Source organism: Aptenodytes patagonicus, chromosome 1, assembly GCF_965638725.1.
Source record: "Aptenodytes patagonicus chromosome 1, bAptPat1.pri.cur, whole genome shotgun sequence".
Lineage (NCBI taxonomy): Eukaryota > Metazoa > Chordata > Aves > Sphenisciformes > Spheniscidae > Aptenodytes > Aptenodytes patagonicus.
The window spans coordinates 148,870,137-148,886,900 of NC_134949.1; the positions used below are offsets into that span (position 1 = coordinate 148,870,137).

The 16,764-nt window shown below is 40.6% G+C and overlaps 1 protein-coding gene across 6 annotated transcripts; it reads left to right on the forward strand.

The window, feature by feature from the left end:
* The first annotated feature begins 1,764 nt into the window (after window positions 1-1,764).
* Window positions 1,765-16,425, forward strand: LOC143170128 (arylsulfatase D-like). Of its 6 annotated transcripts, none has more exons than XM_076358149.1 (11): window positions 1,765-1,822; window positions 4,545-4,594; window positions 5,139-5,288; window positions 6,288-6,409; window positions 7,866-7,988; window positions 11,112-11,535; window positions 12,201-12,337; window positions 13,620-13,754; window positions 14,392-14,554; window positions 14,848-14,969; window positions 15,572-16,425. In XM_076358149.1, exons 2-11 carry the CDS (start codon window positions 4,569-4,571, stop codon window positions 15,940-15,942), a joined length of 1,773 nt encoding a protein of 590 aa, XP_076214264.1. In that variant the 5' UTR covers window positions 1,765-1,822; window positions 4,545-4,568; the 3' UTR covers window positions 15,943-16,425. The 6 variants fall into 6 exon arrangements, with proteins under 6 accessions (XP_076214264.1, XP_076214255.1, XP_076214246.1 ...); XM_076358140.1 differs by having other exon boundaries at window positions 1,785-1,822; window positions 4,495-4,594; XM_076358131.1 differs by lacking the exon at window positions 1,765-1,822 and adding an exon at window positions 2,177-2,298 and having other exon boundaries at window positions 4,495-4,594.
* The last annotated feature ends 339 nt before the right edge of the window (window positions 16,426-16,764 follow it).

The window sequence follows — 16,764 nt, forward strand, 5'->3', positions numbered from 1 at the left end:
TCGCCCCTGCTTACTGCGCTTTGGCTAATGTTGCAGAGCAGTCCTGGAGTGCACAAGCCAGGTTCCTTCCCAGTGCCACAAACCTGGATTACATGCTCCAGGACAACAGGTAAGGCTCTGCAACTGCTCCTGGGCATTCAGGCCTTGAAGACCTAGTGTAAATCAGAGTTCAAAGAAATAACACCATTTTGCATCATTGTGCAATGACTTTTAGAAAGGTAGAGTGTGAATCAAATGTTCTCTGAAACAAAACAAGATTTCAAAAATAAATTAGTCACTAGAGGGAGCCTCTTAATCATCATATCGTAGTATCAAACCACTACTAACGGACCTTCACCTCTTAGATGTTGAAGTACTTTAATAGGGTCAGTGAGTGCTACTTCCTTCAGTACTCAGTTTAAAGAAAATGAGGGTAAAAGACGAGTATGCAAGGCTTCTACAAAATTCCACATTCATTCCACATTCTGAACAAATACAGATTTTCTAAAGACTTCCCCACAGAAAAACAGGTAGACCCAGTTAGTGCAATGGCTGGGAACAGAATTAGCTTTGCCTAAGCCTCTTAAAAAAGCCATCTTTACATGGCGTCAGTGAGAGGGCATTCACCTTTCCCTCCTTCAACGATCAAACACCAAAATAAGCACAAGTTGTCACTGTGAGAGAAGTCTTTAGGCCGCAAGCACTACCCTCCCTCCGTTATCTTCAATACACCATAGCTGTGCCCAGGCGGTAATTCCCAGCAGCCAGATTTCAACGAGCGCTACTTACAGCAGTGATCTGGTCTAGCTCTCTCGGTGTTAGAAGGCGGCTACCTACAAAACAACGAAGATGTGTTCCTGCAGTGTAACTGCAGACATGCATTCAGTTTTCTGCTATACTCTAAATTTAGTAAATAACATAGCAGTTATAGTTTGTGGTTCTCCGTTACAAATACTATAGAATTTGCTAGAAGTCCTGGAAAAACACAGGGAAAATAGGAGAGCTGTGGAGGAGAACCCAGCTGCAAGAGGGGCCCTCCCAGTCAGCAGAGCCTCGCTGGGATTGATTGCAACCTGGACAGAAAAACCCAGCACCTCAGAAGGTGCTTTCTTTTTAGAAAATATACAGCAGCAGAGGGCATCAGACAACAAGAAATCCTATATACATTAATGAATCCTGAAGCACTAAAGGCACAGTGAAGGGGAATGGGAACTGGAAAGGTACAGATTGAGATGCTGTAACATAGGTGGGGACAAGGAAGCAGGCACTGAGAGAAGGAAAACCAGACACACCACTTCTCCTGTGTGTGTTGGCTGTAACCACTCCAGCATGGAAAGGCTGGGGTGGGAGAGACCAGGGGAGGGATCACCTATGGCGCTGTAACTAGCCTCAGAGGTGCTCCACTAGCAAACCAACCTGAGTACTGCAATTGGTGATGAACCACCAACTCATAACCCTTCTCTTTTAAGATATGAAAGCACAGCAAATTCTGACACTAAAGCAAGATTGCTGTTTGATAGTATCTCATGCTCTCCCAAAACTCTCGGTACAACAGGACTCAAAGAAGAAAAATCAAGGGAGAAAGCATTAGCCAGCATGTAACCTTAATTTGTCTCTTTGAGTGATGACTAGGAAACAGGCAGCACTCAGAAGTGAAGCCAAATGACTCATTTTCTGCAAAAGCAAATTCAAGTCTCTTGCTGGCATTTCCTCCCCACGCCTTAAAACTGTTTCTCACTGCGTGTGCAGAGATGAGCCTCTCATTGCTGCAGGCACTCAGGGCTGCCATAAAGTGAAGATATTCATTCAATTTCTGCTTCTACAGACAAAGTATTGTTGCTTCGTAAGTACAGCAATTTTCTGTTTTCCTTGGAAATGAGGAGAGGTTTATGGGAAGTATTATTTATAGTGCCTTTCATTGGAGTGTCTCAGACTTGAAGGAGGTCCTTCCCTTCCCTTGAGAAACGGCTGCTTGGGCAGAAAGCATTTTAGCTACACTTCTGGTGTTCCCCAGCCCGACCCTCACGCGTGTATGAATGTCATCGTTGTGCAGACGGCGGTGGGACGTGCAGCTTAAGGGACTCCGGGATAAGTTAGACCATCCAGCCGCTTGCAAGCTCCGGTATAACACAGCTTTCCTGTGGCAAAGTGTGCATGAGCAGCTAGGGCAGATTTAAGGACTGCCTTCAGAAACAGATGTTAGACGCTGTGCTGTAACAGCAGTCATTGTGCTGAAAAATTTGGAATGGTTTTAAGTCGACTGAAAATAAGCTCACGCTCCAGTCTATCAGCTGCCTACTTTGAGCATAACTTGACCAGGTACCGTATTCCTCCCTTTCTATGTTGGGAAATGCACGGGAAAATTTTAATTGGAATTTGGAATTTTTTTTTTTCTTTTGCTTCTGTAGATAAAAATATCTCGAGGAAGTTTTTAAAAGGCATTTCTCTTTACAACAACATTATTCTCATACATGCCTGACTACAAAGTCAGAGCAGTCAGCTGCAGGCAACTTGTTATCATGAGTCTGGCTTTTATTATCATGAGTCTGGCTTTTATTGTATCTATATCAAGTCTACAAAATAGGAGTTTTTAGAAGACCTTTTCACAGACTGAACAGTACCAAATTGAATGGAATTACCTGCAAGACTTTTCACTGAGTATTGCCAAACTGATGCCACAAATGGGTACTCTTTTTGTGAAATGTGTATCTGAGCGTCTCTAAAATTATGAATATTTTCTCTCATGCAAACTGGCTTCGATTGGGATTTCAGTATCTTGTGGGTATTTTGATAGAAAAGACAGATTACAAAAGTACAATCAGTAAAGGAAAATAGTTAGTAAAATATGAAATATATGCAAGCTATATCCCCCCTGGATTATTAAAACGGATGAAGAAAGGGATAAAATCTAAATTACTTTGGGGAGGTTAAGAAATGGGAGAGGGAGTTTTGCTTTAAGCCAAATTCAATTCAGATAGCAAAGTGGACAGTTTGCTTGCAGCATGGCTTGAGTGCCACTTTGGCAAAAGCGGTCCCAAAGAGGTCCCCAAAAAGGCATCCTCCAAACTGCTGGTGGCTGAATCAGGCGGGCGCTTGCTGCTGCCCCAGCTGCGGGGGCTGAGCAAGGAGCTGCACTGCAGTGCGGGGACCTGGGCCCCCCCCGACTTCTCAGAGAGGGGAGGAACGGGGCAAGCTGCTTTCACTGTCCCTCTTGTTCCCACCTGAGCTGCTAAAGTTTCTCTGACCGGACTCCCATCACCTCTCACTAAGGAAATGGCTTGACAGGGATAATACCAGTCAGCGCAGTAACTGTTTTCTGTATATTACCTGCTATTTTACAGGCAGCTTCTGAGGAAACTCAGCCTTGAGCTCCAGCCTGTGCTTTGAATCAGTGTATCGCTACTGTCAGGTACAGGCAGTTAGTGACAACCAATTACACAATTAAATTTTAATATTTCCAATTCCCATTTATTTCAACTGTTTTGGAGGCATAGAGTATGCATATGCAAAAGACAGCTGAGGTGTCCTCCGTTATCTTTCCTATACCTACTTAGGATGCAGCAAAGGCACAAATCCAACTGCAGGAAACTGAGCCTGAGTGTCTGTAGATAGCGATGCTGCATCAGCATTGGTACTTGTAAATAAGTGTTTAGAGCCGTCTGGATGCCAATTTCCTAAGCATAGAAATTTAAATTTTCCCATTGAGGCCTGTAGTGTTGGTGAATAAAATATAAGAACTATGGATATTAACTAAGCTGCTAAATACTATCATTTCTGGAAACAAAAATTTGAAACCAACATAATTTATAAAATTGAAATGCTTGGAATAGTTCAACCAGACATGGGATAAATTTGAAAGGAGTCTATTTTAAAGCCTTTGAACCAAGGTCATTTGGCCCTTACTTCAAAGCCTTTAAACAGTTTGTCTTGTCCTGGCAGTGAAAGAGAAAGCCCCAGAGGAACCTTTGCAGAAAGCAGTACAGAGAAGGGGAAAAGAGCATCACACCCTGAAATCTGACACATACAAAGAAGGAAAAGGCTCAGCTCAGAGTCAAACAACAGGAGGTCACAAATTCAGTGTCTCCTAAGGAAAAGTCATCATTGGAAGAGGATGACTAGAATTTCTATAACTAAAGATCTCTCTTACAAGCCTGAAAGGAAACTTGGCACATTATGTGAAGAAGCAGCAGGCTGGTACTGTCTCTGTGATTACAGAAAAATAAATTACATTGAGGACTGGATTTTAAAAAGCTCTTCTCTTCCTTTCTGAACAGCAAGTATTTTTCATACAGCTGAGTTGTGTAACAAAAGAGAATTATTTTTCTATTTTAAGATAAACTTCTCTACACAAAAAGAAAAATTCCTCTAAGAAGTGAAGAACTGCTAGCAATAAAAATAGCATTAATGCCTTCATTCTTCTTCATTAGGGTCTGATCTGAGGTGCACTGAAGTAAATAAAACAGAGAGAATGTTGATAGGCTTAGATTACATTTTTTTAATCTATTTTTATTGCAGTGACTACTAGGAAGATGCAAACATGACAAGGCTCTCTCTTGGTTTTGCAGGATCTGAACACTCCAAATGCAGAAATGATTTGGCAACTAACATCTTATTGGTAAGAAAAAAGTTCATTGATTATTGTTATATCATACTTAGATCTAAAGTGAGCAAAGTTTAATAATGACATAATACCGTATTACAAAAGAGTAGGGTTGTTTATAAAGTATACTCAATGTGAATTTGTTTGTTTGTTTTTCTTGTTCTTAACTTTTTCACAACACAAAGGTCCCAGTCCGGGCGAGAAGGATGTCAGAGGAAGTTGATCCCATTCTCAGTTTCCCAGACCAACTTCTAAAAAACATCCCAAGCCACTAAAGCAAAATAACTTACACGTCATCTGTCACATGTAAATTCCCAAGTGAGACTGCTCATAGGAAGTTTGGAAACAATCAGAAAAGGAGATTTTAAAGTTATGGTCCTGACATTTTCCTTTTCATGACATCTGTTTGGGTCAATGATCAAAATTTAACACACCCTCTACATCTGGGCGGAGAGTGGTCTGGTCTGCAGCCCGGCTCACATGGGAGGGTCTTCAGCCACTTGCAGTGGGAGTGATGAATGGCCAGGTCGTTGGCTTCTTTTCTTCTTCTGTGTTTCAGGACATCTCTGGTCGCACCCCTGGTTCTTGGTCTGCTTCTGCAGCCACCACTGACACAGCTTTCCATCATCACACAGCCAAACATTGTCCTGTTGATGGCTGATGACCTCGGCATAGGGGATGTAGGTTGCTATGGGAATGATACTATCAGGTAAGGAAATGGAGCGTAACATTGAACAGAGCTGGTGGTTTATTTAATGTAAGACTGCAATCCTCTGCCCATCACCAGCTATTCGAGCTCTCTTCAAGTTCATTTCCTGGAGAAATGGGAGGATTTCCCTTGGGTGCCATTAACAGTAAATGTAAAGCACTACCAGGATTATCTCGCAGCCTAGAGGGCATTCCCAGGGCCAGCTCTGCTATGCCGTGCTGCTTTACTGTGGGACTATGTCAACCATTCTTGTGTATTCCTTAATTGCCTGACATTGAGAAACGCTAAGCTCTTACACATACCTGAAGATAGAAAAGTTGTCCCATCTTTCAACATATCAGGCCTCATTACCTCATTTAACTCTGTTTTGCTATTCTTTCCCAGTCTCACATCAAAATACAGTAGAAATCACTGCAATGAGCTATGTTACTATGAAATACTTCTCTTTTCTGACCCAAGGACATAGAATTTGTCTTCTCTCTGAGAATTGTGCCACGGTGTTGCCTGCTGGCTTCCTACCAGCTTGTCACTTCTTTGAACAAAACCAAATTTGGTATGATCACTCCCCTTGTCCAGCAAAGTTCTTAGAATCTCACCCTGATCAGCACCAGCCGGCAAGTTTCTGATAGGTAGCTGATGATCATAGGTAGCTGATGGGGCTCTGCATGGCTGGGCCTCCACTTCAGCATAGCATCATCCCCAAGGCATGAGTTTTCATCTCAAAAGCCTTCTGCAAGGCTCTTCATAGGGCTTGGGAAACAAGAAGGAATGATTGGCTTGAAATTTATCCAGATAGCAATTGTTAATGAAGAAAGAAAAAAAAAAACAAAACATTTCCCCATCACTTGAGAGAATTAAAATAAAACTAAAAAATAAAATATTTCCTGGCCATCTTCAAATAGAAGAAACTTCCAAAATAAAGATAAGTATATTATTCCTCATCCCCATTCCCTTGAAGACCCTCTGAATAATATCTGACAGTGTTGGTTGCATTTTTAGGACCCCGAACATTGATCGCCTGGCAAAGGAAGGAGTGAAACTGACCCAACACATTGCTGCGGCTCCACTTTGCACCCCCAGCAGAGCAGCTTTCCTCACTGGCAGATATCCCCTCCGATCAGGTTTGCCTTGCTAAACCAAGCAGCCTTTAAACATTGCTTTATCGCTGAAGGGAACAATGTCATACAATGGGCACAAAAGAAATGAGGGTGTGCAAATAGAAGGGGTGCCACAGACATGTCACCCCTCACTGAGGCACACAAAGACACACCAGCTAGGTCTAGTACCTTTGAGGTGGCATCTAGATTTATGGGTACAATGAACCAACCTGGGGCAGAGATGAACAAGCTCTGCAGAGCAACTTGCTCCCTGCAAGCTCGCAACTTGGGTTGCGTTTTGGTGCTCTGTTGCACAGATTGCAGCCAGAATGGAGTTAGTACAAACTGTTAGATTCAAAAAAGTCATTACATAGAACATGTATAATAAAAACAACACGTTTCTAAAGCACTAGTTACATTAATTTCTGACATGGGTGACTCCTCATCAGATATCAGAAACAGCTCAGCCCTGCAGGGAGCAGAGTAGATCTATGCAGATGTGTGTCCATTCCCTCCAGTCAAGGTGCAGAATGAGTAATTTACAGGAAAACTTTGTTACCTATGTGTCAGAATTCATCTGTCCTATGAAATAACAGTTTGACAGCTATATTATTTTTCCCAAGCTCTTTTCTTCTTTTTTGAAGAAAAAATACTATCCTGTCAAACTGCATCCCTGAGATGAAGAGGTATGAAAAACAAACAAATAGCTCTACATGTTTCTAACAGCAACTCTCTAACACCTGTTCTATTGCAAATAATCTTCAGTGTCTTCATTCCCGAGGCATTTTAAAGCTGACATGTCGTCCTACTTCTATCATGACAGCTCCCACTGAGATAGATAGCTTGAAAACACACATGAGCTTGTACAGACTGTCTCCCGCTGTAACAACAGGGCCAGAGACGTTCAACGCTTCCATGACAGATTGTACTTCACATAACGTTGTATGATGGGGTTATGCCAGTATATAATGCTAAATAACAGGGTGTAAACCTGCAGGTGAGGAGAAGATTGTCGTGCTAGATAGCTACTCTGTGGTTTCAGAAGTCAGATACCAGCCACGCCACTGTGCAGGGAAATCTTGAGTTCCCAGGCAGCCTTATGCAAGCTGGAGTTTGAGACTGACAGAGGGCTGACGTCTCCCTACCCTCCTCCCTGCCCTCACAGTCACACTAAGTAAGTGCACTTCATACAGCCTGGATGCCACTGTGACATATAAAAGCTCCTATACAACTGTGCCATTCCAAACAAAACAAAACAAAACGTCTCATTATGAAGTACAAAGAAGAATAGGTATAATGGAGAGACTTAACTCTTTCTTATTCTTGTCCAGTGTCCTAGATGCTTTTCCCCAAAAAAACCAGCATTAGGATAAACATTTAACACTATAATACCAATGAAACCAGGAAACAAAGAAGTGTGTTTGACAAAAGTATTCTACCAGTTATACTTACTAAGATTGTTTATTATTGTATTTTGTAGGGATGGATGCTATAAACAATTACCGTGTTATTTTTTGGAATGGCGGCTCAGGAGGGCTTCCTCCAAATGAAACCACTTTTGCCAAAATACTGCAGCAGCAAGGCTACAGCACAGGGCTGATAGGTATGGGAACATTCCTGAAGATGGCCTAGAATGTGTTTCACCTGCACATCTCACTCAAACCATTTGTTTTAGTTAGCAACTGCTCATACCTCAGCTGTAATATTTTTATTTCCTGATTTAAGAATATCTTGTAAGAAGAAATCCTTGCCAAGAAGAATCTTTCTCAAAAGAACAAGCATCTGATAAAGTGAATAATCTTTACTGTTGACCTGCTTTCAAGCACAGCTGTGGTTGTTAAAATATATAATGGAAAACATGTTAATATTTCTTGAATACTATTCTACCAGGTATATGATAATTTTTCCAATGCTATTTCATAAAAAACAAAAACATGAGTTCCATTTAAATATGCATGCCGATGCTTTACACAGCTCAGAGCAGATTCACAACAAAAGGCAACAGCTGCTACTTAAAACAATGGAGCCAGTTCATAATATCACAGGATTTTGCCTTTCAAAAACAGAAACAAAGCAATTCTTTTTTCTTTAATTGGAGCTTGCCTCTAGTTCACCAAGATTTCAGTACAGCCCACAAAACATTGCCTCCTTCAGCACTAATAAGAATCCCATTTTACAGGACTTCTTTTTTAATACATTTGTAACTTTTGGTCATGATCCAGCTGCACATAATTATTTATCTTAGATACATCACATAGTTCCACAGACTGATAAAACACAAACATTCCTGAGCCGAGTTTTCAGCTATTTGCTCTACCTCATCTGAGCATCTAAATGTCAATATCCAAAATCTATGTCTGACACACACAAAAAAAATCAGCTGCACAAATAAACTGAATTTACTAATAAAAGTGTCTGCAGGAATGGATTTGTATTCATTCAGCAGAATAAATCTGAACCATACAGGACAATACTAAACAAAGCTCTCCAAGCATTTTAAGTTCTATGTTACTGAATCTTCTTTCCTGTTATTTTTGTAGCAATATTATTTTGGCTCTTTTAATCAGCTCACGTCTATTAGCCACGTGCTTCAGCTTGGCTTCAGCACGTAATCACTAACAAAACAATCAGATTTGTCTCCACTTTGCCAAAGGAATTGCCCTGCAGGGAGATTGTGCTGCATCCCTCCTAGAAGCTAGCTAGCAAAATGGGCTGGCATTTTACCTGTGGGCATCTTAGCTAAAATCACACCATAGATGCCAAGAGCATCACTTAGTTTAACTGGATTGACAGATTCTGATTAATTGCACCTCAGGGGATGATGGAAAGCACTGGTGATAAGTGACACAAAAAAAAAAAAAAACATAAGAACAACTTTACATTCAAGTCAGGAAGCAAGAAATCTTACAGAACATCTACCCACATCACCACAGCTGAATGAGCACTAAATAGTCTTACCTGAATGGTTTGTGATTGTTTTGCTCTGAGCACAACCAATTTAACTGCAGAGTTAAATCCTATTAATAACCTGCAGCCTGATGTGATAATGAGACTTTTTATTGGGAAATGCTTTGCAGATTTTTTGTAGTTAGAAAGCCAATGTTGTATAACATATGCCCTCAAGACTAATTTATCTTAATCATACACTTAGTTTATCTTCTGGAGATTTGAGTCTTTTGTAGCATGTCAGAAGCCTTTATCGACCTCAGCTGGAGATTTTAGGTGTTGGAGTGCATCTGAAGTCCAAAGATACTTTAGCTGCACCTGTATTTATGACTACTGCATCTATGTATTGATTACAAACCTGTTTCATTGTATCACTGGCTCTAAATATGTCAAGAGGTAAACTGAGTAGACGTTTTAGCTGAAAGCAATTAATCCACCTAGAATAGAACTTTCACTCCTCCTTTATACCCAAAAAGCAGCAATTTTTTTCCTCTGAAGTAGTTTTTTCTGCTCCTATTGTAATGCACAGCAACTCTATTGAAACCTACTCAGGGTTGGCTGCTAGTATATGTATTGGTAACATAGTGAATCAGTTGTTTAGGATAATATCCTTCTGTAAGTACACAGTTCTTTACTCCACAATAATAATTAGTCGCAAATTAGTTTTCAGGTAAAATTTTAAAAGTTCCTTTTGATCTATAGATCTGGTATCCAAGGCCTGCATTACGTCAGAGATCATAACATGCAATTAAACTGCATCTCCCTGATGAGAGGTAGATTTTGGTCTCTTGATTCACGTATTCTCAAGCCTCAGTGTTTGAGCCAAATGAGCCAACTTGTTATGTCTCTGTGTAAGTGCCTAACAGTCTGTTTGAATAGACTGGAGGGGAAGCAAAAGCATGGTTTTGATGTGCCACTCATCATAATAGTGGACATATGTTCGTAATAAAGAACAACTTGTATTGCAAAAGGTCAGGAGATGTTCCTTTTGATACATGAAGACTTCAGAATTTAAAAGGCGGCGGCTTTGACTTTTTAAATTTGATGAATGCAAATAAATGGCAAAAATACTTATAAAACAAAGCCTTTTATCCTCATCCAGTATACAGAGATATTATCAGCAAAGTTACTTACATATGTACAGCTTCATGAGAAATACCGATCTCCTGAGCTCAAGTTCTTCCGGATCCGGTGGTTTGTCTGGCAAACCCACTGCTGAGCTGCCAGTTACTTGACTACGCTATCCATAGCTTCCCTTATCAGTCTGGCACCAACACGTCGCTGAGTGTTGCCATAGTCCTGACATCAAGCCGTCCAAAACTTTCCAGAAACAAGTCTGCATAGCGTCTTGAAGGTAAAGAGACAACAGAACAGTGTTCTTTTGCCCTGTGCTTACAAAAGGACTTCTTCCTCCTGTTTCATACCTGACAGGTCTCCAGGAAGGCCATACATTTTTGCTCGGCTCTGAAAACCTGAATTTTTCTCAATTTCTAGTTCCCTTTATAGTCCAGGTTTTTTTACATTTGAGCAAAGCTACAGGGCATGAATATGTATACAGAGCACCAATAACTCTGTTGGAAATTTATAATTTGTAGATGTTTACTTTCATCAATCGCAAGGTGTATCCCATTATATCACTACATACTCGGTATATATGTGCAGGATGAAGAAGTTGTCACAAGTAGGAAAAAAACCAACTGTTTTTTGAGAAATGTTTTGTATGAGGAAAAGCCTGGTTTTAAATATTATCTCTTTACATTTTAATAATCTGTATTTTCAGGGAAGTGGCATCAAGGTGTTAACTGTGAATCCCGCAACGACCATTGTCATCACCCTTTAAACCATGGGTTTGACTATTTTTATGGGATGCCTTTTACGCTAATAAGTGACTGCCAACCAACGGAAACACCAGAGATGGACAGAGTCTTTAGAAGGAAACTCTGGGTTTACACTCAGATGATTGGCCTCGTTACACTCACGGCTGCCCTAGGAAGACTGACCGGCTTGATTTCAGTCCGCTGGAAAACGCTGACCTGCCTTGCTGGGTTTAGTCTCCTGTTCTTCGTATCCTGGTTCTCAAGTTATGGGTTTGTACGATACTGGAACTGCATTATGATGAGAAACCACGAAGTTACTGAGCAGCCAATGGTGACAGACAGGACTACGTCTCTTATCTTGAGAGAGTCAATTTCTTTTATTGAAAGGTAAAGTGTGTTTCCTTTGGTCACATTTCTTCTGGTTCTTGCATGTCTTGCAACTTTTAAACAGCTATGTGAAGTCTTTATAATTTTTATAATATTATATAGCATTATAAGTACTGTTATGACTATTAATTATTAATAATAATGATATCATGTTATTAAACAAAAAAATTAGCTGCTGCTTAAGGATATCTGTTATTCCTAGCTTCACTAAAGCTCATAATATTTCCAAATTTCCATGGGCTGGATTGAATATTTCTAGCCTAATTTGAGGAAAGACATATTTCTATCCACGAGACCCACATTGCAGTTAAGGTAGCCTTATCGTACGGACTGACACTGGGCAACAGCTGGCAGGAGATGAACCTGCCGCCTTTGTTTCAGTAGCACTGTGGTGGTTTGCAATAGCAGAAAGTGGAGCTTCAATCTGGAACGTTTCTACCCATGATTCAGGGAAAAAAGAGGGTCATTTTATATAAGCCAAACGTTATTTTATCAGACAGATCCTAAACACTGGGATTTAATACCTAACAAAGTAAGATGTTTCTGAAGTGATTGTTGAAATATGTATATACGCAAATCATAATACCATTTTCCATTACGACTGACCTCTGCATGTATTGAGAACCTTCCTCCCTAATAACAAAGTGTTGATTTCTGTTTTTTAGAAATAAGCACAAGCCATTCCTCCTCTTTCTGTCCTTTTTACACTCCCACACCCCTCTCCTCACCACAGAGAAGTTTCTTGGGAGGAGCAGCCATGGTTTATATGGAGACAATGTAGAAGAGATGGACTGGATGGTGGGTAAGTCACCATAGCAAATAACAATGTCTCCAACTACATAATACCTAGGTCTGAATATATAATAAAAATGAAGTTGTTATTAAAAGAACAAGGAAGAGAATTAAAAACAAGAAGGAAAAAAGTCCTAAGCTTTTCATGAGCATCTGTCAATCTTGTATGAGCACTGTCGGTTTATAGTGTTGGCTTTTTGTTTCCTCCAGTCTTGGACTAAATGAGTCTTTCTGTTCACTCAGTTCTTTTGGTCTAGTGTTTACCAGTTTTAACCATGTCCCCTTGGCTCCTGCCAAGGAGCTCTCCTGTTCTTCTTACACTAAATACTACATGGTGAGAATTATTTCGTTTTCTGTGATTATTAAAGATCAGGTAATTTCAGCCTCTTATGGTCATCTATTTCTAAGTAGGACACATCAGAAGGAGATAAAACTGATAAGCAAATTAATGCCAGGTGTAAACCAGCAGGCTAGTTCTCTGTGACTGCTGTATTCAGCAGAGTACTGAATATTTTTCAGCCCCATTCACAAATCCAGCAATGTTTGTAAATGTTAATTGGTATGCCTCCAGAAATTAGATTCATGTTATTTTTTAGCCTGTTTTTTGGAGTGGAAGAAGAATTATTTATCATCCAGTCATGGTGGAGGAAAAGTAGCCACATTTGCAAAAGAGGTAAGAATCAGGTAGACATACAGAAAGAATTGGTTTTCAAACCTACCTGTTAAACACTTAAACACTGGTGTGTTAAACACACCACAAATATAATTAAGAACATCAGAAACAGCTCAAGAACCACTTTTAAATAAAAAAGAACTGTATTATTAATGCATATTATATTCAGCCAGTAATTTAATGCAAATACTAACTGTGGTCTAGACAATGTAAGATAAGGGTATATGACATTTTTTCCTCGTTCTCACGATGGCCATGACTGATGCAGAATCTAACTTTTTGGGGGCCTTGGATCATGCTTTCTTTCCATATTTTTACAGCACACAGCACTTCTGCCCTTTACAACACAGGGTTCTGGTCTGTGACTGTGGTTCTTGCACTCCTTTGTTATAATATTAATAATAAAGGGGTTACAGCACATCACAATTTTTCTGTGCTTTTACAGACAGTGAAATCACAACTACAAATCTTGATCCTAAAAAACTCTTCTTTTAAACAATGAGCAGCCCTACATAGATAAGAAATTATATTGATGAATGTTTACAAGTCAGAGGCTAAAATTTATGTAGTGTAAGCAATATTTTTGCTTTTTAATACACACATATTCCTGTGTTTACAGGCCAGGTTCTAGACGCTATTGACAAGGAAGGTTTGAAAAATACTACACTAGTTTACTTTGCCTCTGATCATGGTGGATGGCTGGAAAGACAAGAAGGCAAAAGGCAGCTGGGTGGCTGGAACGGAATATACAGAGGTAAGAGCTGTCAGGGACAGTGACAGCCCAGCAACAACTAGCAAAGTACTCAGGACAAACCTAAAGCTTAGATAAGACTGTACGCTCAAGGAGTAACAGTGTTTTATCACTGAGAAGCAAATTTGTCTCATTCTAATCAGGCATATAAGAATTTAGACAATTCTAGCATGTGCAGGTGTTCTTTACAAGCATGAATTCTCAAACTGGCATTTCCTTGTGAGGCAACTGATCACAAGTTAATTTTGATTAAGCATGTGTAACTTCTCATTAAATATTAGCTGCATCTTACATCTGAACCCTTGCCTTAACTACAACAGGTATGTTACAGGATTGTAAAAGAGAGAGGAGAACTGGGCTGGGAAATCACTTTATGCCTGAAAATTTTATCCACACTGAGTTCTGATGGGGCAATGTGTTTGTAAAACAATAGAAGGGAGTAAGGTCATTCGAGGGGTCTGATATAGTGAACACTCACTGATGCTGAGGAGAAGGAGCTTAGCAGTAAAAACAAAAGGGTAAGGAAGGCTCATAAAGGTAACATTAGACAGCTTATGATAATACAATAACATTTGTCTAAAAATTCTGTTTTAAATGAAATATTTATTTTAATGATTTTTTTTTTTTTTTTTTATGAAAGGTGGAAAAGCTATGGGAGGCTGGGAAGGAGGAATCCGAGTCCCAGGGATATTTAGATGGCCAGGAGTGTTACCTGCAGGCACAGTCATTGATGAACCTACAAGCCTTATGGACATTTATCCTACAGTAGTTCATCTGGCTGGAGGGGTGTTACCCCAGGACAGGTACAAACTCAAGTGTCTTTATTCCTCCTTCTCTCCCAAGACGATGGAAAATCTAGTTTGGAAACACGTTCTGAGTCTGACATTTTCTTTTTCACTCCTGCTCCTTTTCTAGACACATAAATGTTACCACAGCTCAGTCACCTCTTCTCTACATTTCAGATCTAGCATCTACCTGCAATCTTCCACAAGCATCTTCCTCATTCAGAGTTGGCAGTTCCAGCAAGAGGTGTGCAGAGGGAACGCAGCCCTTTACAGCTTACCCCAGTCTGATGGTGTCCATTTTTTTCTGCTAGGGTAGTTGATGGCCGGGATCTGATGCCTTTACTGCGAGGAACAGTTGAGCACTCAGAGCACGAGTTCCTGTTTCATTACTGTGGTATTCACTTACATGCTGTGCGGTGGCACCAGAAGGACAGTGAGTACGGAACGTCTTTCCCCAAGAATTAGGTTCAATCTACGGGAGAGCAGATTTGTCTCACACATTTTTTCTGGGATTGTAGCTTTCCAAGTAGTTCCAGACGTAACGTGGTAAAGAACTTACTAGCATTGCCTGTACTTACATGGCACAAAGAGTTTGTTCGTGGCTTCAAGGCAGGCTACTGGAACTCAGGATGGGTCTTGTCCACCTCTCTATCTGAATGCAAGGCCTGGGGAGTCCACACCCTCCTTGTCTCAAGGAGAAGTCCTTACCTCAGTTTTTGCCTGTCCTTCTGCTACCTTAACAAGGAAGCAAGCCATGGAAACCCCAAAACTTTTTTTCATGTCTTCACAAAAAACGATGTCAGGGATAACTGATACTTGCTGAAAATTTTGGAGAAATTTTCAAACATCAGAAATCATTTTACATTATTGGCTTTATTCTATGGCACTTAATTTTAAATGAAATTACAATACTATATCAACTAATAAGTGTAGAGCTGAAGTGCAACCAGAAATGAACTCTAGAAAAATATTCACTCCTCTAATGCCTTGTGATAACCACCAGTGTCATTGCAAGCCTTCTTTCTCTCCTGCCAGGTGGAGCCATCTGGAAGGCTCATTATGTGACCCCTGTCTTCCGTCCGCTCGGGGCTGGGGCTTGTTATGATAGAGGATTTTGTCCATGTTTTGGGGAAGGTGTGACCCATCACGACACTCCGTTGCTGTTTGATCTCTCGCGAGACCCTTCTGAAGCCAAACCTCTGTCGGCTGACACCGAGCCCCTCTTTGACACTGTAATAAGGAAGATTGGAAGAGCCATAGAAGAGCATCGCAGGACACTGACTCCAGTCCCCGAGCAGCTCTCCTTGTACAACGTCGTGTGGAAGCCGTGGCTGCAGCCGTGCTGTGGGACGTTCCCATTCTGTTGGTGTGATAAGGAAGGCGATAATAAAATTGCTGACCTATAAAGGAAAGAACCAAAGTTACTTCCTCAAAAGGGTTTTTAGATCAAGAGTGTTTTCTTTGGGGGTGTTGATTGGTGGGTTGGTTGGTTGGTTGTTTTAATGGAGCCTTTATTTGAGAATTGTTCCAGTGAATGGCACAGTATTTGGCAAAGGTGGCTTTAGGATGGACACTCTCAGGGAGGGATCAAGACAGAATGATCTGAAGAACATGTTTTAACTTGCATCTGCTGACAACTGAACGAATAGGTCAAATGCACTGAAGCGGGCCAAGATTAGAGCTGTACAAGTAATAATATAACTTAGGTTTTGTTGTTTATGAATGTATACTTAGAAGCTTTGCTTTGATTTTTTGTTCTGAATTTCTAAGTGATTCCTGGACTGAAGCCTCCCTTAATTTTGTTATCCTTATTGGCGATGCATAAAATGTCCCTATAATAAATTTTTGCAGACTGCTGCTTCCAAAATAATTCAAAAATAGTTTTGCCCACAGTTCCTCACAGAATCTCCTTTAAAAGTAGCTTTCTTCTTTCCTTGTAGCTAGTGCCTCCAGCACCAGTGATGATGGCAGCTGATTATCCGGGGGCTTCCGGATCAGGAGAAATTGCCCGTGTGAGGCATAAAGCTTGGAAACATGATAAGCTGGGTAACAGCTGTCTGTACTTTCCGAGAATGATGGGACTCCTCTGATTGGAGTCAGCCTCTTTTGATGGAGAACACAAAAGGGGAAGGATTTTCTCTTTCCAAAGCTCCCATTGCACCCAGCTCCCTAAGCAGCACTGGCAAGGGCGTAGTGGCACTGATGGTCACAGAAGTGCCACGCTGATA

Coding starts and splice junctions, on each gene's coding strand:
- LOC143170128 (XM_076358121.1), top strand. CDS start 5,098: ATGGCCAGGTCGTTGGCTTCTTTTCTTCTTCTGTGTTTCAGGACATCT. Junction 5,289..6,287: donor TATGGGAATGATACTATCAG/GTAAGGAAATGG, acceptor TTGCATTTTTAG/GACCCCGAACATTGATCGCC. Junction 7,989..11,111: donor CTACAGCACAGGGCTGATAG/GTATGGGAACAT, acceptor CTGTATTTTCAG/GGAAGTGGCATCAAGGTGTT.